The 24,912-nt window shown below is 37.8% G+C and overlaps 2 protein-coding genes and 1 non-coding gene across 4 annotated transcripts; 1 reads left to right on the forward strand and 2 right to left on the reverse strand.

Annotated features, from left to right (window-relative positions):
* Positions 1–478: 478 nt before the first annotated feature.
* LOC126785571 (small nucleolar RNA Z221/R21b) lies at positions 479–564 on the reverse strand. Its single transcript, XR_007671101.1, has one exon. It is a non-coding gene; the product is annotated as a small nucleolar RNA Z221/R21b (small nucleolar RNA).
* An 856-nt stretch (positions 565–1,420) lies between these two features.
* Positions 1,421–6,803, reverse strand: LOC126783728 (protein LAZ1 homolog 1). Its single transcript, XM_050509247.1, has 9 exons — positions 6,724–6,803; positions 5,268–5,757; positions 5,052–5,108; positions 3,859–3,967; positions 3,496–3,680; positions 3,315–3,403; positions 2,828–3,083; positions 2,258–2,503; positions 1,421–2,151 (listed from the first exon to the last, which is right to left on the reverse strand). Exons 2-9 carry the CDS (start codon positions 5,478–5,480, stop codon positions 1,855–1,857), a joined length of 1,452 nt encoding a protein of 483 aa, XP_050365204.1. The 5' UTR covers positions 5,481–5,757; positions 6,724–6,803; the 3' UTR covers positions 1,421–1,854.
* Positions 6,804–15,899: 9,096 nt separating this feature from the next.
* On the forward strand, positions 15,900–17,219 carry LOC126783748 (uncharacterized). 2 transcript variants are annotated; one of them, XM_050509271.1, is made up of 3 exons: positions 15,900–16,164; positions 16,350–16,545; positions 16,628–17,219. In XM_050509271.1, the coding sequence occupies exons 1-3, from the start codon at positions 16,039–16,041 to the stop codon at positions 16,996–16,998; spliced, it is 693 nt and encodes a 230-aa protein (XP_050365228.1). In that variant the 5' UTR covers positions 15,900–16,038; the 3' UTR covers positions 16,999–17,219. The 2 variants fall into 2 exon arrangements, with proteins under 2 accessions (XP_050365228.1, XP_050365229.1); XM_050509272.1 differs by having other exon boundaries at positions 16,643–17,219.
* The last annotated feature ends 7,693 nt before the right edge of the window (positions 17,220–24,912 follow it).

Below are 24,912 nucleotides of genomic sequence, written 5' to 3' on the forward strand. Positions count from 1 at the left end.
AATGTAAAATAATATCGATAGACTTATTCAAATCAATTCCAAATTAAGTTCAAGTAAGTACAAGCACATTAAATCAACAGAAAACGCCCCACTACTTCTAATTATACCACTATATCATACAGAATATGAAGCTACAACTATCAACCTAGTAAATGGATAGAGAGATCTGAAAGAAAGATTTCTGCTGGAAAACTTCAGACATAACAAAGCCCAGAAACTAAATCTATGTAGTTTTAAAAACCTGACAATAGCAATGGAAGAGATTAAGGTGAAAGAAGGAACCATCAGGACCAAAATTGTATCCTCATCAGCAAAAAGCTGTACGGTCCGCATCATGGTAAGATCCGCAGATCCCATCATTTGGTCCTTGGATTAAAATCAACTAAAAAATAAACAGAAATCAATTCATTCAAAGGAAATAACCACATCAAAATCATAAATCAAACAATCACACCAAAAAAGAAGAGAGGATGATAGGAGGCTCAGATATATTGGGTATGAGAAATTTTTCATTCACAGAGAATCAGAGTGGTGCATGACTTCCTCAGTGAATCATCATGGCCTCAATTTAAACTACAAAACGAAGCAAAAGAGAGAGAGAGAACAGAAGAGAAGATAGAGAATGGAGGAGATGCTGTGATTTATCTGATGCTATTTATCGAGGCAGGCGGACGCCAAAACCCTAGCTCCCCACAGAAGCCAGGCCCATAATATGTCATCATAGGCTTATGACCAGGCCCATAAAACAACTAATTTTTGAAACATGTCGTGTTTTGATGTGTTCAAAAGAAAAAAAATCTTTGCTGCTGTACTGTTTGGTTGCTAGTGAGGATATCACTGATATCAAACCAAAATGTTCGCTACAGGTTTTGTTTATGAGAATCATGCAATTTTCATGACCAGGTTTTGCCATCCATGACAAGCAAGGAAATGAGATCGGATTTCAGAATGGCTACCTGAAATGTTATTATAGCTACAGGCTACAAAAGCACTGTGCTAAACTGGCTCAAGGCATGCATTAGTAATGACCTCTGCAGCATCTATATGAATACTTGGATTTTCTTTCATCTTTTATGAGTAGTTTCTAAGATAGACTTCTCACATGTATGTGTTCTACTGATCCTTTATATGATGACAACTATCTCTTTAATGACAATGGAACGCTAAAGAAAAGTATTCCCAAACAACCTGAAGTCACAAAATGGTCTTTAACATTCTCAAAACGTGGACTGTTTGGAAATTGGAATTTCGCATGACGCACAGAAAATAGCAAATTAAGTATTTTAGATTGAATTACATATTTAATAGAAAATAAACTGAGCTCAAGGTGGGTTTCACCGTTGAGTCTGGTTTACCTGAGTTGGAAAAATATGCAACATGGTAATTAATTTGCTATGGATTAACATGCAATAGAGGAATGTTGCATCTGGCTAAGCCTCGTATCTTTTTTCTTTGAAGACAGCACATATCCGAAGTCCCATGTAGAGTGAAAATAAGCATTTATAGTTTTATACTATACCAGATAATGTTTTTCTTCAACCAAAACTAAATTTCATTATCAATTGGCTATATTCAAATTTTCATGAGGCATAGAAAGTTGTTCATAGTCTAAGTGGCTATAGCTCTGTCACCTGATGTATCCACGGCTCCATCGTTCTGTACCGAGCATGGTCACTTCAAGAAAAAGTCTTTGGTCAGAAGATCCTTTACATGGATGTTTCAATCAACATGTTAGCTGCAGAGGCTCTTCCTGCCAGCCCAAGTGTATCGACATCATCTAAAATCACGTCGAACTCCTTTACCACACCATTTACAATTTACTCATGTGTTTGTGTTCCCATATATCGGATGACATCATCTCCCTAATCTTGCTCGAGAATTTGAAGCTTTAGACGGGGTATGTTGCCTCTTCCCATTGGTCAAACCACTGTCACTGACACTCCCTTCAACAAGATTCTCCTGGGCTTCAGAGAATTCTCTGTTCCATGAACTCAAGGGGATAACATGACTGTCATCCTTGGCGCTCCTCCTCTGCTCCTCGTAGCGTTTCACATTCTCAGATATCTGATGGAAGGTTTTATTGATCTTTGCAAATCCTCTTTCAACTGGTTCTACCACATGTGATACTGTATACTTCATGTCATCAGCAATCTGAAAAAATAAATATAACAAGCAATAGCAAAGTTATAATCAATTCCAAACAAAACAGTTCACAATGAAGTTAAAATGGCATGGCATATTGGAACTGAGTTCTTACAATTTCACCACTTCCAAAAATCACATCACGAACACTCTGGGGAAAATTCAAGCGCTTTTCTCTCTCATCATGCCGTTGTAGATGAATTCTAGTTGATCTTTCACAATCACGAACCTCCTCTGGATCAGGAGGTGCTCCAAGTGATGCATAGTCGGCCATCACAGCAACATTGCGAACACATCTTTCTCCACGTTTGTAAGGTACTGCTGGGAAGACATATAGGTGGACCACCGCAGCAACACCCATCTGTTTGTCAAATTTAAAATCAGCATCCTCTGGACATTAGGGGCTTAATTGGAAAATCAGAACTTCTAACAAAAGGGAACATAAATACGGCAAAAGTTTGAGCAGTCAGAATTTTAATCCAATAATCTATAAATAATTATCTAACATCCTCATTTTTATCCTAAACATCCATAAGATCAATTCCATGCATCTTAAGCGTACCCTTTTCTAACCCAAAACTAAAGACTTCACGCCAAACTGTTGCATATTAAAAAAAATTGTAATTAAATCCTATTGCAGTGACAACTTCAGCAACATCAAACACTATATCACTAATGTAAATACCTCTATGCATATGATGTAGTCTTGTATGCGAGTTTTCAGCTCCTGTGCCAAGGACCCTTTAAAGGCACCCATAGAGAAAAGAAATGCAACAGCAATTCCTTGCCACCATGTCAAGAATACAATCGACTTGAAAGTAAGAAACTTGGCCAGTGGTTTAATAGGTTGTAGTTTGTCCTTGATGACAGAATAGAACTGCACAAGGCAGTATAGGGCCCAAGTCTGACTAAAATTAAGAACAACTGCCAAATAAGGGTAGCTGCAAGTAAACAAGTAAGAAATCATCTATTAATTACAACAGAAACAAATGCCACATTATACAAAAATGCAATAAATCTACAATTGCACCAGTGCATATGATATTTCTCTGATCCAGTATGAGTGTGGATAGATGCAGACGCAAGCATACAGAAAATTAAAAAGTACAAACTTATTCAGTAAAAGAAGAGGGAACCAACGCAAGAAGAAAAATACTAGACGAACATCTTACCCATATCTCCAGTCGAACTTTCCTTCCCCATAAACACCAAAACTTTGAAGAATCATAGCTAGCAGTGCACATATCAATTTCAGTATCATCTGGAAACATGTATGTCAGACAACAAAGTAAGGCTGAAAGTTAAAGTTACAGACATGATAAGATTACGTTACAGCATGAAAAGAGTACATACATACTGAACTATGCCAACTTTCACAGCATAATAGAATGCTGGGCCAAGATCCCAGTCTCTTATAAAGCAATTCAGTGGGAAAGGATGTTCAACAACTCCATAAGCGTATTCTTCTTTCAAAAGAGGACTGCTGGAATCTACTATGCTTTGACTCTCCATAAATTCAATTGTACGATTCTCACCACCTTTAAACAGCAAGGGAAGGATTAACAATCATATATATGTTCATGAAGCTTCTTAAATTTCTAACCCTAAAGATAATTCCTCACTGAAACTGACTTTTCATCAACAGAGAATACACCCATGCAAGCCACAATGGTTGAATATGATAAGTAATTAATATCCACGTTTCTGTAGACATACCTAAGCAGGCTATCAAGTATCTCTCAAAACAATACAATGCAAAGGCCTCGTAGCAGTCCCGGATTGCTTCCCAGTTGAATGCAGCATTTGCGTCCAACAGTGATACAAACTGCAGATGAAGAATAATATTTTACACAATATATAACTGACCCACAGAATGTGATTACTGATAAAACTGAACAGATGTGCATCTACATTTCTTTAAGAATGAAAGGCTGAATGCATTTGGATGCCAGGAAATACAAAGGGTCCAACTACATGCAATTTTCATACATCTGGAAACTCATATATTTTCTAACTTGTGCAAACAAAGGACAAGTACATGCAGAAATGTATTGACTGTCCTTTTTTAGGCTAGTGTAACAATATAATTCCTCAGAAATTTTACAATATCATCTCCAGAAGTAGCAAAATGACTCAAACTCAAGCATTACAATGATTACACCATAAGAAAAATAATTTTTAATTACTAAATACACTTCCCTATCAAATTATGTGATAAAATTATCAAGCAAAAAGCACAAAGAACCACACACAAAAGATCAGTTTGGCAGTCTGCTACTCTCATTTCGATAAGTTGGTAATCAAAGTGTCAAACAATCTAACTACTAGAGAGCAACTGAATCCCTATATTTCTGCAATTTGTTTCCTTTGCCTTCGAATTGGGGTAAAACACATCCAACATATACCACTCTTGCCAATTCTGAAGTCTGGTGTGAACATATTGCAGCTGCATGAGCATTCATTCAAGCTACCTAACTGTACTCCTGACTAAGGCAATATATTGTTTAAGTGTTCCTGTCCAGTACCAAATTTTAGAAGTAAAATGAATAGAAAAAAGAAAACGCAGCTCCCATACTATTTCATCCTTAACTTCCAAGTATTATCCTCCTAATTAATGTCAGTTTAAACTTTAAACTACCCTTGTCTTTTTAGATGTGTGTCCTAACATCAGAAATTTCATCTTACTACTAGGGTTTCATATACCTACCTAAAACCTGTAAACAGTTTGTACGCTGCAACATGTAATCAATCAATTTCCTCTTACTAAACTTTCTAACACATAAACATAGAAGCATAACTAATAACCCTACCACAGCTATATTAATTTCAAATCCAAGAAAAAAAACTAGCAGGCGCAGGATATGCTAAAAGAAAAAAAAGGAGGAAATGGACAAAGTAGCGGGTCATACTGATTCCAGCGCATAAACAGGAACCATTAGAATAAGTCCAATCAGAAACTTCTGCTCCTGAGATAGATAAAGAAAAGAAATTATGATTCCATATAAGAGGAATTCATGTATATGATGTAGAAGCAATATCCAAAGTTTGCGGTGGTTAAGCAGATGGGTCATCAAAATATAATGAGAAAAGTTCCCCACAACAGATACATGTGTTTGGGATCAAACCTCTGGCTGATTATAGGCAGCTAAGTGCTCGAAGATAAGATACATGGAGAGAAATAGTGCAACCAGTACGAACACGCTTGCACTGAGGATTGGCCAGCTGATGGGTACTGCAGTATCAGCACTGAGAATGAGAGGCCACATGTCTCCCACTCTGCTGGAGGAGACCAAAGTAAAATGGAAAAAGGAAGAACATAAAATGCCCCTCCATCCCATTGAGTCCAAGTATCCGAGTATTGACAAAGCTGAACTGAGCAAAAGCCACTACCACATATCAAGTCCACAATTATATCAGCCCTTTCTAGAAGTCTATGCTCCTCTCTCTATCAAAATGTTGCAACAGACTATGGTCCTGCGACCAGCTACCTCTTTGCTTACTCAAGTGTCCTTAAATCTATTGACCAGTATGGCAGCAACAATGTACATCATCTATGTCTGATATGATGTTTTCTTTAAATGCATAAACAAAGAAGCCTCCAGACTAAACCTAACTCTGCAGCAATAAACACACAGGATTTCAATTAACAGGCATAAACAGCCAATTAATTTGGAAGAAATATCATCAACAGGAGTGAATTGTCTTCACTCATGACAATCAAACAACAATCAAATCAAAGACCTTATGTTTACACTACCCCCATTTTAATACATGAACCAAAATCTAAGATACTAGCTTCAACTTATACGTCTAAATCAACTTGCTTGTTTTCTACATACACAATGCAAAAACCAATATGGATGTCAAGAATCATAATCTTCAAGCCAGTATATCCAGCTCAATTCTAGTTTAAGGCTTCAGATTACCAGACGAACTTCCAGCAAAGACGTTTATCATGGCTTGCACAAAAACACATGCCGACCTCATAAAAATAGGACCTAGACTACCATATCACTGATACACAATGCCAAACCTTCAACGTCTATAGAATCAATTTTGATCTTAAATGGGAACTCTAATTCTCTTGAAATAAAAACATTACTAAAACAGCTGCAAAGCTGCTCGCAATCAATGCTACTTGTTCTAAATTTCTAATATCCCCTAAACAACACAATCTCAACTTATCCACCTGCAAAACTCAACCGAATCGAGACTCCCTTCACCAATCAAAACCCTAAACCCATGATTTCAAGTACATCCTGATTCGAAAACATCACTTAGTCATAGTATTTCACACTAACCTAGTCTCGTTTACAAATTCAATCACTCAACTAATTCCATTAATGCTTCTCTATCTTCCTCTACATACAAATCCAGCATATTCGTCAAACTCACAAAGCACAGAAGAGAAAAAATATCACCGACGATGATCCAATACCACATTCCACACAAAGCCCTAAAAATCGATCATCAAAGATAAACCCCCACGCGCTAACATCAAACGAACAGAAACGTGATTAATACTCATAGAAACTCAATTACGCAGAAGCTAATCTCAGGATTAGGGTTAGGGTTACGAACCTGTGCCTTCGGGGACTTTTCCCGGGAAACTCAAGACTCTATTATCAGTTTATCACACGCAGCTTTTCCGCGGAAATCAAAAGAGAAAATAAATAAGGAGAGGATCGTTTTTTTTTTTTTTTTGCTTCGGCGGTTGGAGAAGATGTTCTTTTTTTTATGTTACAGGGCGGTGACGTATGGTGGTGACAGCAAACCATCTGACCGTGGCTTTATGTACGATTAGGTCCCACGGATGAATTGTGGGGGCTTATTACTGGTCATTGATATGAGTTGATGGATTGTGGTGTTGTGAGAGGGTTTTGCCTTGCGTGGGCAATGCTGACTGACGCGGCTGGTGGTTTTCAATTGGATAACGTTCTTTCCACGCAAGCAAAAGTGCACTTGGCAATGCGCTATTAAACTTAAATGATATTGGCAAACTCCAAAACATAACTTAATCTAAATGTCGGTTTTTTTCATAATGTAATGGGGGTTGTCTATGCAAATATATCAGAGATTTTGGTATGTGATACTATTAGAGCAGTTTTCTTCTTGAGATTGGTGGCGAGTAAGTCATCGACTACTTCTAGAATCGGATTTAATTAATTCATGATTGAACCTTATGTCTCATGTCTATTGCTTCTTGTGATAATCTTGTGACTAGCAGTGTTGATCAAACGGAGCGTGAGGAATTGTATTCTATCACCGAGTGTTTATTTGTTGTAATCTTATTTTGGTGAAATATATATTTTCTTTTACCAAAAAAATAAAATAAAAAACAAGTTGAGACTGTCATAAAAAATAACAAAAAAACATGAGTGAAGGACACCCGTCTCGAACCACTCCTTACATCCATCAACTCGGGCTACAAATCATCGACCTGACGTGTTGTTTTATTTGCCTCCTTAAGAATATGAAAAAAAAAACGAGAACACCATCTAACATACTAAGAAGTTTATTGATATTCCCTAGCCAGAATATCCATCCTATGTTATGAACACCATCTAACATACTAAGAAGTTTATTGATATTCCCTAGCCAGAATATCCATCCTATTCACTATATGAGTTTCTTTCTTCTTCTTCTTCTTTTTTTGAGAAAGGGACAATACATGTACCCCTATTACAATGAAGTTTTGAAGTGTTTTTATTAATGAATTCACATAATACACACGGTGGGCATATATAATGCATGTACCCCTATTACAAATAAGCCCATCAACATAACTTCTTAAGCTAATAACAGGAGATCTTATCTAAAATATGTATTTTAACAAGTATGGACTAACAGAGTGTATAATTAGATACTCTATTTATTTAAGGATTATATATTCACATACTTAAAGAATCATCATAACAAGAACGTATCAAATTAAAAAAAAAACTTTGTCACCGAATTGAAAATCCAATCCAATATACTCAAGCACTAGGAAGCAGAGATGCTTTAAGCAATTAAGTAAACTATTAAGGAACTAGTCTTCGTCCTATGGCCAGCTCCTTCTACAGAATAAAAAAAGCGAGCCATCTCTCGTGGCCATTAGATTTAAAATGTAACAGATTCATAGTTTCATACGAATGAAGGGAACATCACCAACTTCTGTGTATCCACATGACCCATACCAAATTTGTTGTCCATCTTCTACATTTACGACACCTCATAAACTGAAAGTAAATACGGAAAAGGGAGCCCAAATTGCCTTGATTTGCTACATGAACCTCCAGCTCACACCACAAACTGGCCTTATATTAGACAACCATGATGCTCAAACTCACTTAGGCATCGTCATTTGGCTCATGAGCCCCAGCATGCCCTAAAGCCAGCCCTATTCGATATGGCTAAAGCCTGATCCGACTCTTTTTTGGAGCGGGCCGGCCCAAATCTTTCTCAATTAGGATAGAGTTAGAATTTAGAAATTAATACCCGGCCCTACCCTCCAATCCGGCTCTGTTCAGCCCTTTAGAACCAAGTCGGGCCGGTTTAACTCCGTCATATTTGGCCCATTTAAGTCATAATAATAATTTATTTTTTCTATGTTTAAATATGTTTTTTTTATATATTATATACAATACACCTTACTTTTTTTTAGCAATTGATTTTGTAAACTTTATGTCTTATATTTCTATTTGTTGTGAAAAACAACAATGATTTTTGAGTAATTTGATATAAGATATTCATATATAATCACTTAGATTTAAAATTATAGATGTTTTAAGTTAAATATAAGGCATATATGTATTTATAATATGATCATATACTTGTAAAAAAAAGGCTTGTCTTATACTTGCAACAACATAAGTAAATTTTGAGAAAAAAATTAAACATAATATTTTTATTTTTGTTAAATAAAAAAAGGCAATGTTCGGCCCGTTTTGGCCATATTAGCCCTATTTGGAGGGTCGGCTCGATCCGCCCTCTTAGCCTTAAAGGAATTGGCCTTTAAGGCAGATAAGAGTTTGAAAATCAGAGCCATAGCTTGACCCGACCTGACCATATTCTTTATTGACTTAGTCAAAACCCAACCTGATCCTACCTTAAACCCTAAAATTTAGGGTAGGACTTGACCCGGACCGGTCCATGATGCGACCTAGACTCACCTGCACCTAGCCAACTACCATGCCAATACCTCGAGCAAAACACCCCTATCACAACGTCTCTTGAGTAATAATATCAGCAATACTCATTTGGCAGCATAGCGCAAACGACATAGAGGCCAAATTTGACACTCGAGGGCCACTGCACGAGATAGATTTTATCTTAAAATTTCTATGCTTCATGTACGTACAATTTTAGCAATGTTGAATTGCATAACAATGACTATTTCATAGATAAGAGTTGTAATATGAGGCTTTGGTAATCGATAAATGAGTTAGTATTATAATTTTCATGAAACGAAAAGAGAACTATTTTGAGAAATTTGTTTGAAAATTGTAAATAGAAGAGTCTTTTTGTCTGAAATGATATCAATTCATTAATCATGAAAAAGAAAGCAATTACATGAATCGAAGATGAGCCACAACATAATTGAATTGTGCGAAATATCCTAACAATCCAAATCCAAGACTAAGCAATAATCAAGCTATTTCTATGTCGAAAACATTAGAATAAGACGGTAAGACCTATGGTCAATGAAGAAATGACATGTTAGGTTATATATGTCTAACTTATTGAAAACACAAGACCTTCTGCAAAGTAGGAGGCTTTTTCACCAAGGAGAAAAAAGTCTTCAAGACATCTCCAGGGTCGCTGAAAGCTCAAAACCACCTATGCAACCCTATCTTCTTACCAGCCATGGGCGTAGCCACACTAGGGTGAGAAGGGTCAATTGACCCTGTTGAGATTTTCAAAGTATGCCTTACAGATAGGTGATTGGTTAGAGTAGGTGATCATATCAGTAGAATTGATATGTCTAACAACAATGCAGAGTGATTTTAATTGTGACTATTAATGATTTGAGATGAGTTTTCTGAGTTCTTCTCCCACGTCTCTCACTTTTCAGTATTATATTTGCTTTTCCAATTAATTTCTCATTTGGACAAATTTCCAATCTTACGCCCTTTTATTTATTTTTAGCATATTTTCCTAATCAATAACTAATTGTTTTCTCCTATTTACATATAGTATATGTCTATATATACAATTTGGTTCACTCTGCTCCATGAAGTTGATCGATACTTTCATATTTGAAAACATGGAATTCACAAGATTTATTCAAAAATATCATAAGAGAAAAGCAGCAAATTAGTTCCTTAAAATATATATAATATTACTATTTACTATAATTAGCATTGATATATTGATCTTCCTAATTATAATTTCCGGCTACGCCACTGTTACCAGCCTAAGACCTAAGCCCGTCCTCATAACAAGACCTTTTATCACCGACCATAGTCAACACCGATAACGACAATCCTTAAACTAGCCTCAATATCCAGCCCAAGCAGAATCATCATTCTTATGATTATTGGGGCGCCAAGACCACCCTATACCCCCCCCCCCCCCCCCCCCAAAACTACAAATCACCATTGAGAGGGCAAGCCCAAACGACAACATCCATGCCGAATTGGATCCCTGCTAACTTCCATGCGCAGAATCCCCAAAATGTCGCAGTCCACAACCAACCATGAGTCCCCTCCAACCCCGTTGCTAACCAAGCTAAGAGCATCCGCAGCGGCGAGCAAATTTGCCGGCGTGCTCGAGCAGGAGGAGGCGAGCTGCTCGCCCAGTCAACCCAGCCGCGGTGCTCGTCCGATCACTCGAGCAAATTTTGCTCCGGCGTTTGCTCGATCGCCTGGCGGAGCCCACCGCCCGTGGGTGATGTTAGGCACGGGCGAATTTTTTTATGTTAGGCACGCGCCAAAAAAAAAAGCGAGCCAATGAATGGCTGCCACGTGTCAAGCAGATTGGCCAACGGTCCAATTGATCTGGGCCTTCCATTTTGAATCAGAAATTTCGATCTAACGGTCAGAATTAATCGGCAACGGCTACTATTTGATCATAACGGAAATAAACCCAAAAAATTGTAAAAAAATCCCCAAAATTTCAAAATTCTCCCAAAAAATTGCCTATAAATACTACTTCAATTTGTTATGAACTCACACCAATTTGTGCACAACAAATTTCACATCTTCCTCCATCTCCTCTCTCTTTTCGTATCTCCTCTCTTTTTCGTTTAGCATTTTTTTCTAAAACAATGGGCACCCATTGGCTTCCTTCTGAAGATTTACAAATGTGCATTTCTTTTGTCCGTCATAGCATTGATGAATATGACGGTAACAAACAAAAGAGGGACAAATTGTGGGAGACAATTCATGGCGATTATATGCAAAATTGGGTGCTAGCACCGGGTGAGAAACCTCCGAAGGAGCCAAGGACCCGAATCGCGCTCGCTTCTCACTACAACAAGTTCAAGCTACTCTTGCAAAAATGGGGCGAATGTTTGGCAGCATCACGACAACGTATAGCTAGCGGCACTTCGCTAATGGACGAAGTAAGTACATTGTGTTATCATATATTATAATTTTTATTTGATTATATGAATTAAATTATGTAATTTATATCTAATTTGTTTAAATATATAGCATTGTTTACATATTTAATTATTTTAATATATCTAATTTTATTTACATTATTTATTTTATTTAATTTGTTTAAATATGTAGCATTGTTTACATTATTTGTTTTAATATATCTAATTGGTTACATTATTTGTTTTATCTAATTTATTTAAATTATGTAATTAAATAAATACCTAATATAAGTTTTTTACATCAGGAACGACAAGCTCAATCATGTTACTATAATGCCAAGAAGAAAAAGTTTACACACTTTGAATGTTGGGAAGTGGTTAAAGATCATCCATCTTTCGTTGCGGTGCTACCTACTACTCCATCTCCATATGCAAGTAGTTACCACGGTACTCCTTCCGCAACTGAATCATCTCCAACCATCAATTTGGATGACGACCAATTGAATGAGACACCTCAAAGCAACACGGCAACTCCATCGAGTCCACCTAGACCAATGGGAACCAAGGCGGCAAAGGAAGCTAGGCGCCAAAAGAAACATGGTAAGACTCCTATTGAGCAACGGGTGGAGGTTTTGCATACCATTGCAAGTGACCAAGCATCATGGCATACCAAGAGGCTAGCCCATAATGAAAGTGAGCTTAATTATTATGCGGAGTACATAGACATTCAAAAGCGAAAAGAAGCAAGGGCGGAAGAAGAGTTACGATTGAAGAAACAAGAGAATGACACAAGGATCATGACAATGGATTTGGAGGCTATGACCCCAATTTCGAAAAGGTATTTTACCAAGAGGAAACTAGCAATCCTTAATGAAGGAGAAGCTAGTCAAGATCAACCTACCGATGAAACATATTCGGATTGTTATCACCCAAATCGCGTGCTTTTTCCATAGTAGTTATAGTATTGTACTAAGAATAAATCTGGGCTTGGCTCGTCATTTTATGTAATTTAAATTTTTCGAGAAATAAAATGCAATTTATTTATTAAGTTGAAATTGAAATACACATTAAATTAAAACACATACTGAAATTAAACACAAGCTTAATAATTAAACACAAACATTTTTTAAAACACACAATAAAACATATTTAAAGTATTTCACCGGTTTCCACTCTCCAAATGTGTTTCACCAAGTCTTTCTGGAGCTCTCGATGGATGTAAGCGGATTCGAGATCGGCAACACGGTCGTGAAACCGTTGTATATTAGCTCCATCTCTACTGATTGGCTCAAAAAGAACTCGATTCCCTTGTGCATTCACCGGCCCATCATAAACCCGGAAAGCCCTCGATGGGTTTTGCAAGTCTTCTTCTTCTTCCTCATCATCATCCTCATCATCCACATACTCTTCCTCAACAATCATGTTATGCAATATAATGCAAGCTAACATGATGGTAGTCATTACCGATTTGTGGTGCAATGTACAACTATGACGTATAATTGCCCATCGAGATTGCAAGATGCCAAATGCCCTCTCCACATCTTTCCGGTATGCCTCTTGTTTCTTTGCGAAGAGCTTATCTTGCGGCGTCTGGGGATTGGAAATTGTTTTGACAAATGTAGAGTACCTTGGATATATTCCGTCAGCCAGATAATAAGCTGTGGTGTACCTCTGTCCGTGGACTTCGTAGACGACAGTTGGGCCTCTTCCGGCAAGGATCTCTGAGAACACATTCGATAGGTGGAGCACATTAATGTCATTTTTAGCTCCAGGACAGCCAAAAAAACTGTGCCATATCCACGTATCATACGAGGCCATTGCCTCTAGGATAACCGTTGGGCGACCCTTTCGGCCCGAGTATGCCCCTTGATAGGCGGTTGGGCAGTTCTTCCACTCCCAATGCATGCAGTCGATGCTTCCAATCATACCTGGAAAACCTCGGCGTTCTGCTTTAGCTAATAGTCGCGTGAGGTCTGCCGGTGTTGGACTGCGGAGGTATCTTGGACCATAGAGATGAACAACTTGGCTGCAAAACTCCTTCATACATTTCAGGGTAGTCGATTCCCCCATCCTTGTAATTTCAGTACACTGATCTGCGGCTGACCCGTACGCTAGCATTCGTAGAGCCCCGGTCATCTTTTGTTGGGGAAGTAGCCCTAGCAAACCAGTGGCGTCTTCTCTTTGATGCCAAGACATGTCGTGGTTGCAGAGGTCCGTCATGATAATGTTGAATCGGTCTCTGCTCATCCTGTACCTCCGACGAAAGTCTTGAGCGTCGAAAATTGGACGTTCGATGAAGTAATCTTCCATGAGATTGTGTCCCCTAGATAGCCTTTGACGTGGCTTATTCGGTTTTTTACCGCGACGTGAACCGCTTGGTCGTGTTGATTCATCATCGTGTTGTGCTTCCGCCATGACCACCTGATTCACGAATGATTGCTCCATATCGTCATCCTCTTCTTGTTGACGTTGTCTCCGCCTGAAAAAATTGTGAAAGCTGAAAGGATTCATCAGAGTGATGAACAAGGAAATGTTGCTAAGTGTTTAGATTGAAGGATGAGTTATAATGAGTGATATTAGACGTTTTTATAGCAAATTGGTCGGAAATCTTATCAGAAATTTGGTCCAATTATTTTGCTGACAGTGACACGTGTCAATTCTCTACTAGTCGAAAATCTTATCGGAAATCTGCTCCAATTATTTTAGCGACAATGACACGTGGTAGTGACACGTGTCAATTATCTATTAGTCGAAAATCTTATCGGAAATTTTGAATAATATCGAGTCGATAATGACACGTGGCACATTATTATTGGTTGTAAATATATCTGATAAAAAAAATTAATTATTTCACAACAAGACAAAATTGAATTGCTCAAGCAAATTGTAAATGGGTGTGTGAAAAAATCGATTTGCTTGAGCAAAATATGAAATCGATTTGCTTGAAGCAAAATTTGCTTCTGGCCTTACCATTTGCTTGAGCAAATGCAATTTATGGGTGCGGATGCTCTAATGTCAAATCTGGCCACCCAAGAGCCGCCAACGTTGGCGGCCCATGTGGTGTGCCATTTGTGCAACAGTACAGGGCCTCAAGCTTGTGAGGGCCTCAAAAAAAATCTTTAAGCTTATTTATAAATAAAAAAAGAGTCACTTATTACTAAGTTAATTGATAGTTCAGTTGGCTAAGGCCCTTGTCTTTCAAACTATGTGATCAAAGTTCAAATCACCTTGCTGACCTTTTTTTTCCCTCGATTTTTTTTATCTCTTATCTATCCAAAAAAAACACTCTCTCGACTTCTAATACAGTACCCTCTCATTAATCAAGTTTTTGACAATGAGAAAAACTTGATTATGAGATTTTAATAGATGACTTTGCATCTAAGACCTTCTCGACTTCTAATATAGTCTTTTTGTAAACAGAGTTTAATAGACTCGAATTTGTTTTCTTTTTCATCCCTTATTTCCGCAATTTCAACAATCAAATGATCTCATATCTACAAAAAAAAACTCTCTCAACTTCTAACATAGTACCTTTTCATTAATTAAGTTTAATAGATGACTTTGTAAAATGATATGAGAATACCCATTTTTTTGAAAGAAGTGTATTGTTTGTTTGTTTATTTTTTATCCTATATATTAGGGCAGAAATGCCTCAATACGTAAGCCGCACAAGGCCTCACAAAACGACGGACCGGGCCTACCAACGTTGTTTGCTATCACATGAACTAAAACCCCTGTCTCCACATGTGACATGCGCCACTAGCAAAGCTATTGCAATCAAAAGAGAATAAACCCCACACTTCAATTGTCGTTGTCGGCCTAGCTATGGAGGTGGAGAAACCTTCATCGCCGCGGCCGACCCTAAACCGTCGACGGAGAGGAAACATAAAGAAAATACTGAAATTTTTTTGTTAGAAGGGGCTTAATTGCATCGCAATGCCCAAACAATTGTTGTCATCTCCATTTACACGTGGTGAAGAGGATACGCTCAGAATTAATGAATAAGGTGCTAAAAACTAAAAGACATAGATCGAAGCATCGTAGCTTGTATCTATATGTATTAGGTGTCGAGGTCTATACATAACCTGTTGATGTTGATATCGATCAAGTAATGATGATGATAATTTCCTCTCTAATTTCCATCACTTCTCTTCTTTCCAGTGACATTTCTTTTTTTCTTTTATCAAAATTAGAGTTTCGTAATGACATCACTCTGTGTGTTTATGTACATACCAATTAGGAAGACAAAACTGAAGTCTAGCTTTCTGAAGAAGTTTCTTGTTCTCTACTGCTATATAAGTCTTTTTCATCTAGCTTCTTCTTATCTTCTGGGAAAACGATCGAATTCATAATTAAGGACCAAAGCAGACATGGGAAGCGTCACTGAAGAAGAGCTGTTTCAAATGGTGAGGGACTTCATTGAATCTTCAGAATCAAGTTCTGACTCATTATCTTCTCCCAAATCTCCTCGTCAATCCAAGTCAATAACTCTACAGGTACATCTACATTATATTCTCTTCTAATTTTGTTCTTCTATATATGTTCTTCAGTTCTTGATCGAGTGATGATCCAAAAGAAAAAAGATTGTCCTTGTGCTTATCTGAATTAATTTCTTTTTCCTTTCTTGTTTGGTGATTAAACCTATGATGGGTTGACGTGTTTCATTCATTTATTTATATAGGAGATGTTATGGAATGCAACAGATCATGAGGATGAGATTCTTGACAAAATCTCATTTTATCTGAGGGACATAGGGAGTATGATTGATGAACCCAAGCATCTGAAGAACAAATGGGTTGTGATGAAACTGAAAATGGATGGTTATCAAGCTTCTCTTTGTAAAACTTCATGGGTTTCTTCTATTAAACTCCCGAAAGGTACACAAACAAAGACATTCTCTCTCTCTCTCTCTCTCTCTCTCTCTCTCTCTCTGGTTTTGATGGATTTTCCTTGTTCAAGTTCGCAAATTTACAGATGACTATGAATATGTTGATGTCATGATGAACGACAAGAACTCCCTCGAGATGACAAGGCTAATAGTGGACATTGATTTCAAGTCACAATTTGAGGTTGCGAGACCAACACCAAGCTACAAAGAGCTCAAAGACATATTGCCAGACATTTTTGTAGGAAATGAAGAGAAGCTTGACAAAGTCATATCTCTGGTTTGCACAGCCGCAAAGAAGTCCCTCAAGAAAATGGGACTTCATGTTCCTCCATGGAGAAAAGCCACCTACATGCAATCCAAGTGGCTCTCCAAAGATTGCAAGAAAATCTCAATCTCACCCACCAACATGGAACTGGGTATTTTCTCCGATTACACTAGTTAGGAAATGGGGCAATTTTATTAAGCTCTAGATAGGTGGACGAGATGGTAAAAAAAAAATGGTGATTTAGAAACCCTTTTCAGTTTATCCTAAATTCCTAATGTGTTACCATCTTGTCCCGTTCGTTTTTTTTTCCTTTAACTTGAGGTGAATTTTTGTGCTGGCAGACCTGAAAGTTTTGTATTATTCAAGCCAACTTCTTGTCTTTAAACAAGACATTCTTACAGTTTTTGAATTCATGATATCCCACAGTTATTTACCAGAGTCGTCAGATGGAATTTATGTGTCATTTTTTGTTTTATAACTACAACTTGCTCTCTTAGTTTGATTGAAATGCATTCAGGAACCGTTTGGCATTTTATAGTGGCCATGCCACAGTCAACATTCAAATCGTAGTTTTGGTTAAGGGGTTCTTGTCGATAAAATGATGGTGGATCAGTTGCTTTACTTCAGAAATTTAGAAGTCTTAGCTTGCCACCGGAGAACTTCCTATAAGAGTTTGCAAAAGTGCCAATAAGCTTAAACATTTTGGTCATGAGTCTAAGGGTATGTATGTATCGTTTATGGACTTGGTCTCTTCATTTTCCATGCCCTTATCTGTAACCCTAATTGCAATTTGTAGGATTTAATGTTTTTTTTTTCATTTAACAGTTGTTTAAGTCTAGAGTCTTCGGGTTAAAAGAGAGAGCAAGTCTTTGGAGAAAAAGACAGAAATGGCAGGGAAGAAACTTGGGAGTCAAGTCACTGGTTGGATAACATCTCCACGCATAGTCCGCGTTTAAATGACACTATCACATCATTCACTTGAACCCGATTATTAAGTGGTCCAGAACTAAGTATAGTAACTCTACCGAACATTAAATGTTTTAATTAATAGAAATTAGCATCAATCCATACAGAACGAGTGTGGAGAATCCTTTTTTTATTTTATTTTTAAATTTAACTGTAGAGAATATAACTACCTACTTAATTCATGATCTTAGAAGATGGAGCATTTTGGAATGTGCCTTCGCTCCAAGAGCCCAAAAGGAAATTTGCTTACCTGTCGACACGACATTGGGCATGCATCATGGTCCCACTACTATCTGTTAAATGGACATACGTTTGAAACAAAAATTATAGCACATGCTATGCACGTGAGATTGTGGAATCTATTGAGCTTTAGTGAGTCTACGGATGAGAAAATATCAATCAACTCCCTAATAAAAAAGCTACTACATTCTGATAGAATTTTAGACAAGATCGAATGAACTGGAAACCAGAACCTAATCACTGCAGAAGTGCGGATTGATACTGAAGACTGTGATATATTTTACCTCTTCATTAGACACTGCTACAACCAATTGCACAGCTAGCTTCTGCACTTGAATCTCTCTATTTCTTACCTATTGATCGTCCTCCCTTAGCTTGCACCATTTACCTAAAAACAAAAATGCATGATGACCAACCAATTCAAGCCACCAGAGAAATATGCACTTGCTGCATTCAAAAATGAATGCAAAACCAAATTTAAAGTTTCATGGCCATGTCTCTTGCCACCACATGCAGATTGTACGCAGCCTCCAAAAGAAACAGATCAAGAAAAAGTAGTTGTGAAGGAAAAGGAACCTAGCTCCAATTTGGTGGAGATTTTGAAGGAGGACCTTGATGGCAATGAGAAAACACATGTGTTGTTCGTGATTCTCGATGGCCCACGCGTGCAGGTGGTTAAAGACGGTGACTATAACTCGTATAATTTAGTACCTGTAACTGTTTCGCTTAAACAAAACTGACGTCGTCTTAAAAATCTGTTGGGTTCTTGGAGCGAAGGCTCTCAGCATAACGCTCCCTTAGAAGATATATTGGAGAGTTATTTGAAATACATTCTCGTCTTTGAATAATATAATTTGATTTTACACTAACACATAGTGCAATGATGTTCATGTATTTTCACATACATTTTGGTTGATAAATTAAGTTTTGGTTACAATAGTATAAATATATATTATTATCTAATCCACCTGTTAAAAAAATATACCATACTGTATAATTACTCCTTTAAAAAAAATAGGGTAGAAGACCCGCCCCTAATTGAGACTACCCCTGCTCCCATTATTATTAATCATATTGTTGTGCAAAATCGGAGGGGACATAGCACCTAAATTCTGATTAGTACTAAAAACATTACATGAATCTTCAATTAGGACATCTTGAATAATATTTGGAACTTCCCCAATATGAAGTTTCAAGACTATTAAAATGTGTTAAATAATTAGGGCTGTAAGTAGGCACGAGCCGCTCGTGTTCGACTCATGTTTGGCTCACTTTTAGCCATTCAGTTCGAGTTTATAAATTAATTGAACCGAGCTTGAGCTCAATTTTAAGCCTGACTTTGAAAATAAGCCGAGCTTGAACAACAACTATTCGGCTCGTTCTACTCGTTTAACTCGTGAGTTAGTTCAAGATCGTTAATAATTTGTCTCGTTTATTAATTAAGGTTGACTTATTAACTTTTATAGTATATATAAAGTATAATTTTTATATAAGAAATAATATTAAAAATAAAATATTAGTTAGAATGAGCTAAAGAAACATTTTTTAGAATAATTAGTTAAATGATGCAGGATGAAATAATTGTGTATTATTGAATGATATGGGGGCCTATATATAGGCATTACAAAACCACAATCCCGTAGGATTCGGAGGCCTAATCTATTACGGAGATGCTAATCTATCTCCTAACATGAAATCTATTAGGCTAAGACATACACAAGGGTACAATAGTAATTCTCCCGGAACACTCCCCCTTGTGTCGCATGCCTAGGTTGCATGGTGCACACATCGTTGCCTCGGTAAAAACCTTGTCAAGCAAAATAAAAACCTCTTGGGTAAAAACAAAAGCTTGATCAAAGGGAAAAAGAGCACAACGCACTATCTATATTTGATAGCATCATGTGAGGTAGACTCTTCCTGAAGTCTACGAAACAACTCCCCCTGATTAGTGCCATAATCATGGAGTACAAAGAATTACATGCTTCTCAAACGTAGTCTTGGGCCAATGATTAATCATTAATCTAGCCACACATCCTTAGATCATGCTATACTTAGCCAAACTTAGATCTTAGGAAACAAGATTGCATAACAACTCAAAAGAAGAGTTTGCAATGAAGATCAGATTCTCGGATAGAATGACCTTCACTCACTTAAACCGGCCATAACTTTTTCATCAAAATAGGTATCAGTGAATCGTAAAATGTTCTGGAAAGTAGACACCCATGGCTTTCCAATGACATAAAGTTCACAACCTAATCCGATCGGAGCAGTTCACAATGCTCTGTCGAAGTTGACAGACTTGTAAATTTGCGGACATAACTGTCTTACGCTGCTAAAACGGCCATAACTCATTCAATATGATAGCTATGAACAAATGATTATTGTTCCTGGAAAGTAGACACATATACCTTTCCAACAGTACCAATTTTGTCATATTTCATCAAGCGAGCTGTCTTGTAGGTCTCGTTAAAGTTGACCCACGAAATTGGACAGATTCTTATTTGTCACACTCAATGTGCTTTCACAAAGAAATGGGGGAAGGGACCAATGAAGGACTCATTTTGGTCTGAAACGGAACCGTACGTATCATTTACGCTACCAGTGTCGTCTGCTACACCAAGGCGTACGTTGATGTTGCTGGAGCTGCTGGCGGCGTTGGTGTGGATAGGATTTGTATTGGTTCACTAAGTGTATAACTAAACCCATGTCAAAGGAAGCAATGCAAGTCCAATGACGATGCATAGACGCATAGTTAATCACGTCATATTGAAAGCAATAGTGTCCCAAAAACACTAACATGTATGAATGTATAGCTCATTGAATCTTTTCAAAATCTATACTTAGACAGAATAGAGAATCAAGAATTAGCTTTCATATGAACACTTATGGGTATGAGTTCTTGCAATCGATTGTACTACGTTCTCTCGAACGTCGCAATCTGATTACATAAGTTCTCTGTGGTCTAGAGGCATTTAAAGTCCCTCTGACACTCTCATATCTGCATCAAGATCCCTTTACATATATTCTATGACCACTATCATATGCTACAAATCAGTTTTCATGGACACTGCTACTGATCAAGTAGCGGAAAGCAATTATGTCCATAACGAGAGAATATAACTCATCGTAGTCAATACTAGGATAATGAGACAATCTTTGCACCATAAGTGCTGCATATATCGCATGACTTCATCTTTCTCATTACACTTACGAACAACGACCAACATAACAAGTCTAGTTCAGCCTGTATTGATTCTTTCCACTTCGGTCGAGTTGCTCATCGTTGATGCTTTACAACGGAATAAGAGCATAAGCGAATACATCATCAATTATGGGAGATCAATCTATTAAACACACACGCGCGTTGTATACGATCAATTCGTGAGATTTCTATTCTTTTCTAACATCAACAAAAGGAGTCTGTAGTGTCCCACAGAAACTTAGTTGATACACATGTTTAGAGAATATCTCTTAATGATGGGCGAAATACTTGTGCCTACGCACTTCGCTTCTTTCTGGTTTTGATTACAGAGAATAATGGTCTCCCCCTCATCTAGGTAGGAGCCAAGACCGAAGCTATGATCCTTACTAGTCCATCTTTGTGTTTGCCACCCTTGTTTTGTGGTGCAATACCGCGGGCGCCGACAACACCACTGCGTACGATAGTGCCATCGCCGACTTCCTTCCCAGTGTCAGGGATGGTGCCAACGGTGCTAGGACCAGGTCATATGAAATTCTCCCATATTCTGAGAGTTCCAACCTTACCAGCACATCACAACATTTTTGTGCGATCTCGTCACTTTCGCAATATCGGTAAAGTCAATGAGCATCGAATCTTTGACTTTCTGGAGGTAGATAATGCGTTGCACATTTGCTCACTTTGAGTAGTGCGGGATCTTAATGAGACATAGTGCCACACCACGTCAATTCCTGGCGTTAAAACAGGAATGGGAGCATTCCATATCTCCCCCTAACGACGGGAAGTATGTCACATCAAAGTGACCGTCTGCTAATATCGCAGGATAGAGATCAACAGTTATAGATTGGAAATAGCGGACAAGTGTTGATGATTCATAAATCATAACCAACCAGAATACTTAATCATTACAATAGAGGCACATAAACAACTTTAACCAAATAGACGTTTAATGAAAAGAACGTTGGGCTCGTATCCAGTAACCATCTGGTACGCACTAAACGCTTGTCAAGTTGTGGGTCTAAAATGAATAAGTGTCGCTGCATGCAATATCATTACATATCCCCATGCAAAAATAGGCAGGTTAGTACCCATAACCAAGTCCGAGCTCTGCTGGATCGTGCAATGAATGAACATGAGGAATAATATGTTCAACAACGATCCCAGTAGATATGCAAAAATGAAATCATCAAAGTCGTGGAGGTGAACTCTCCAACGGTATCCAATCAAATAGATTTGAGAGGATGGGAAGGGTGGTGAGCCCTTAGTATGATGATCATAGCTAAAAACTTAGCAAATGCAGCGTTCAATGTGGAAAGCAAAGCGACGTGTGACCAACGTGTCGATGCTCTTAACCTATACCATAAAAATACCGAAAAATATCCGCACTCAGTTGGATAGGGTCTACTGATGTCACCTTAAATACTTTGTAAGAATGGAATGTTCTCGGTTGGAGCCTTATAAAAGAAATGACTTCCTTGAAATCTAGCAAGAGAACTAGCTTTGCAAAATGGGCGATGGACATCAGAGATTGCCATGGAGGTATTAGAAAACACGGGAGACATCACAAGCTCATGTGAAGGATGGGATCCCGCCACCAATGACCTCAATGCCATGGAGTCGCCGAGAGGGGCAGGCTCGGCCTCACCGTGCATGGCACGGATAGGCACGGCCTCACTGTGTGGAGCACGGGTGAGGTGGTCCTCCAATCGTTTCGTGAACATGAAAAATAGATGATCATGTGAATTGCAAAGAACTCGAATCATCATATCTTGTTTAAAATGACCAAAAAATGATCATGTCAAAACCGAGAAGACAACAAAACTGAACCCATGATTCAAAGAATCTTGAGTTACATAAAGCTACTGTTGTAGGCAAGCAAAGCTATGTCTGCAGGCTAACAAAGCTACTATCTAAGCTTGAAAAAACTATTGTCGATGAAATCTGACAGATTTATACTCTCCATTCTTAACACAAATATCAAGATGAAAATCCATCATTGGCATGCCTTTAAAACTTAGCAAGGCACAAAGATATAGAACACAATCTCCACACGAGATCCGTAAAACAACTACCTGCACCGTACGACAGTGTGGGTGGTTACGCAATTAGCAAGACACTCGATTTCACGGCGGGACATGCTCAAGATAAAATTAAGAGAGTCAACAACGCAGTGAACTTCTCTAGGCAATACGCCGTAGGATATTATAAGAGGGGGGATTGAAACAAATGACAATCCCATCGAATGTATCACATGGCAATAGAATTACATTCTTCAACTTAAGAGTTGGAAAAACATGGTATTGGAGCAGTTGAATACCAAACAATTTGGGTGGTAAAATCCATCCAATTGGTGCGGGTGGTCACCAATAATAATAAAATCATTTGAGCTATGAAACGACTTGGAGAAAACCGGAAAATTAACCAGAAAACCATGTTAAAATAACTCAAAACCGGGTGAAATTTGGACTGGAAAACGTGGAAGTAAAAACGGCTGGAAATATGCCAAAAAAATCGTCGCAAACTCACCGGCGGCAGTCGGAGTTGGCTGGCAAGGAGGTCGGGGCTGCTGTCCGACAGGGGACGCCGGCAGGAACCGGATGGTGGCTCCGGAAATGCCGGCAAGTGGCCGGAAGGCGGCCAAAACGCCGGAACAGTAACTGGGAAAAGCGACGTCAATTTTGACGTTCCGAGGTCCGTTTTCCAAATTTTAAGGTCCAAAATCACAATGTAGTGCTATTGGGGTCCCATGTAACCCAAAAACAGCCAATTTAAAAACCACGTGAGTTGCAAACGTTAACCATTCATGCTAAGTCAAGGCAAATAAAATTCTCACGAGATCATCTTGTAAACAATGAATACGAGAAATTTTATTGCATATGCCAATATTTAATACAACACAAACAAGCTTCCAATTCCAATAGATGACTTAAGCTAAAGTCAAGCAAGAAACATGACATTGCCAACGTCATACTTGAAAAATAGTAATTGAAGACATTGTCAAAATAGATTGACTAATCAAAAATCCGTAACAACAAAATCTTGCATATCGGATCGGGCGGAGCCTTAGCCTGAGGCTCAAAAATGTGCTTACTTGAGAATGGAAGAATGTTACGTTTCCATTTTCAAAATTCCCTCAAGAAATAGATACATGTGTCAAAAATGGCATGCGTTTCTTGGATGTAGAGTATGCATCAAGGTCAACTCTAATAATACAACGTCATAGACGTTTATTAAATAACTTGAAGTGTGTCCCATAGAATTCGTTATTTTTTTTTGGGATCTTTTGTTAGCAAATAGTATGTCTTCAGAGTAATGAATTTCAACTCAAATAAATGAGTACGTAGACCTTGGGATTATCGTTTATAGACATGAGTTTAAGAAAACTCAAATATTCAAATAATAGTCGCGATGGCGACGCATCCATAAGAAACGAGAGTTGTATAAGTTTCGAATAATCAAAACTATTCAAGTATGTAACCGAAATTAGAAGGGTTGAATAAGATCGCTGTTATAGAAATCAAAAGATCATAACATATATGAGTTACATATGTTACAAGCACTGATTTCAATTCTGTTATAATTCTCCATAACACACAATTAACACAGTTGTTTCAAAAAAAGAATTTTAACAGTCAAGATAATTTGAAAAGTCAAAACCGAATTTTCGGAAATGCAAAAGAATCTGC

The sequence above is a fragment of the Argentina anserina genome, chromosome 2, assembly GCF_933775445.1.
Source record: "Argentina anserina chromosome 2, drPotAnse1.1, whole genome shotgun sequence".
Lineage (NCBI taxonomy): Eukaryota > Viridiplantae > Streptophyta > Magnoliopsida > Rosales > Rosaceae > Argentina > Argentina anserina.

Excerpts from the sequence above, each read along its gene's own strand:
- LOC126783728 (XM_050509247.1), bottom strand. The coding sequence starts at position 5,480 with ATGGGATGGAGGGGCATTTTATGTTCTTCCTTTTTCCATTTTACTTTG. Across the intron at positions 3,681-3,858 it reads ATACTTGATAGCCTGCTTAG|GTGGTGAGAATCGTACAATT; the intron begins GTATGTCTACAG and ends TGCTGTTTAAAG. Across the intron at positions 3,404-3,495 it reads AAGTTGGCATAGTTCAGTAT|ATGATACTGAAATTGATATG; the intron begins GTATGTACTCTT and ends ACATGTTTCCAG.
- LOC126783748 (XM_050509271.1), top strand. The coding sequence starts at position 16,039 with ATGGGAAGCGTCACTGAAGAAGAGCTGTTTCAAATGGTGAGGGACTTC. Across the intron at positions 16,165-16,349 it reads CCAAGTCAATAACTCTACAG|GAGATGTTATGGAATGCAAC; the intron begins GTACATCTACAT and ends TTATTTATATAG. Across the intron at positions 16,546-16,627 it reads TTCTATTAAACTCCCGAAAG|TTCGCAAATTTACAGATGAC; the intron begins GTACACAAACAA and ends TCCTTGTTCAAG.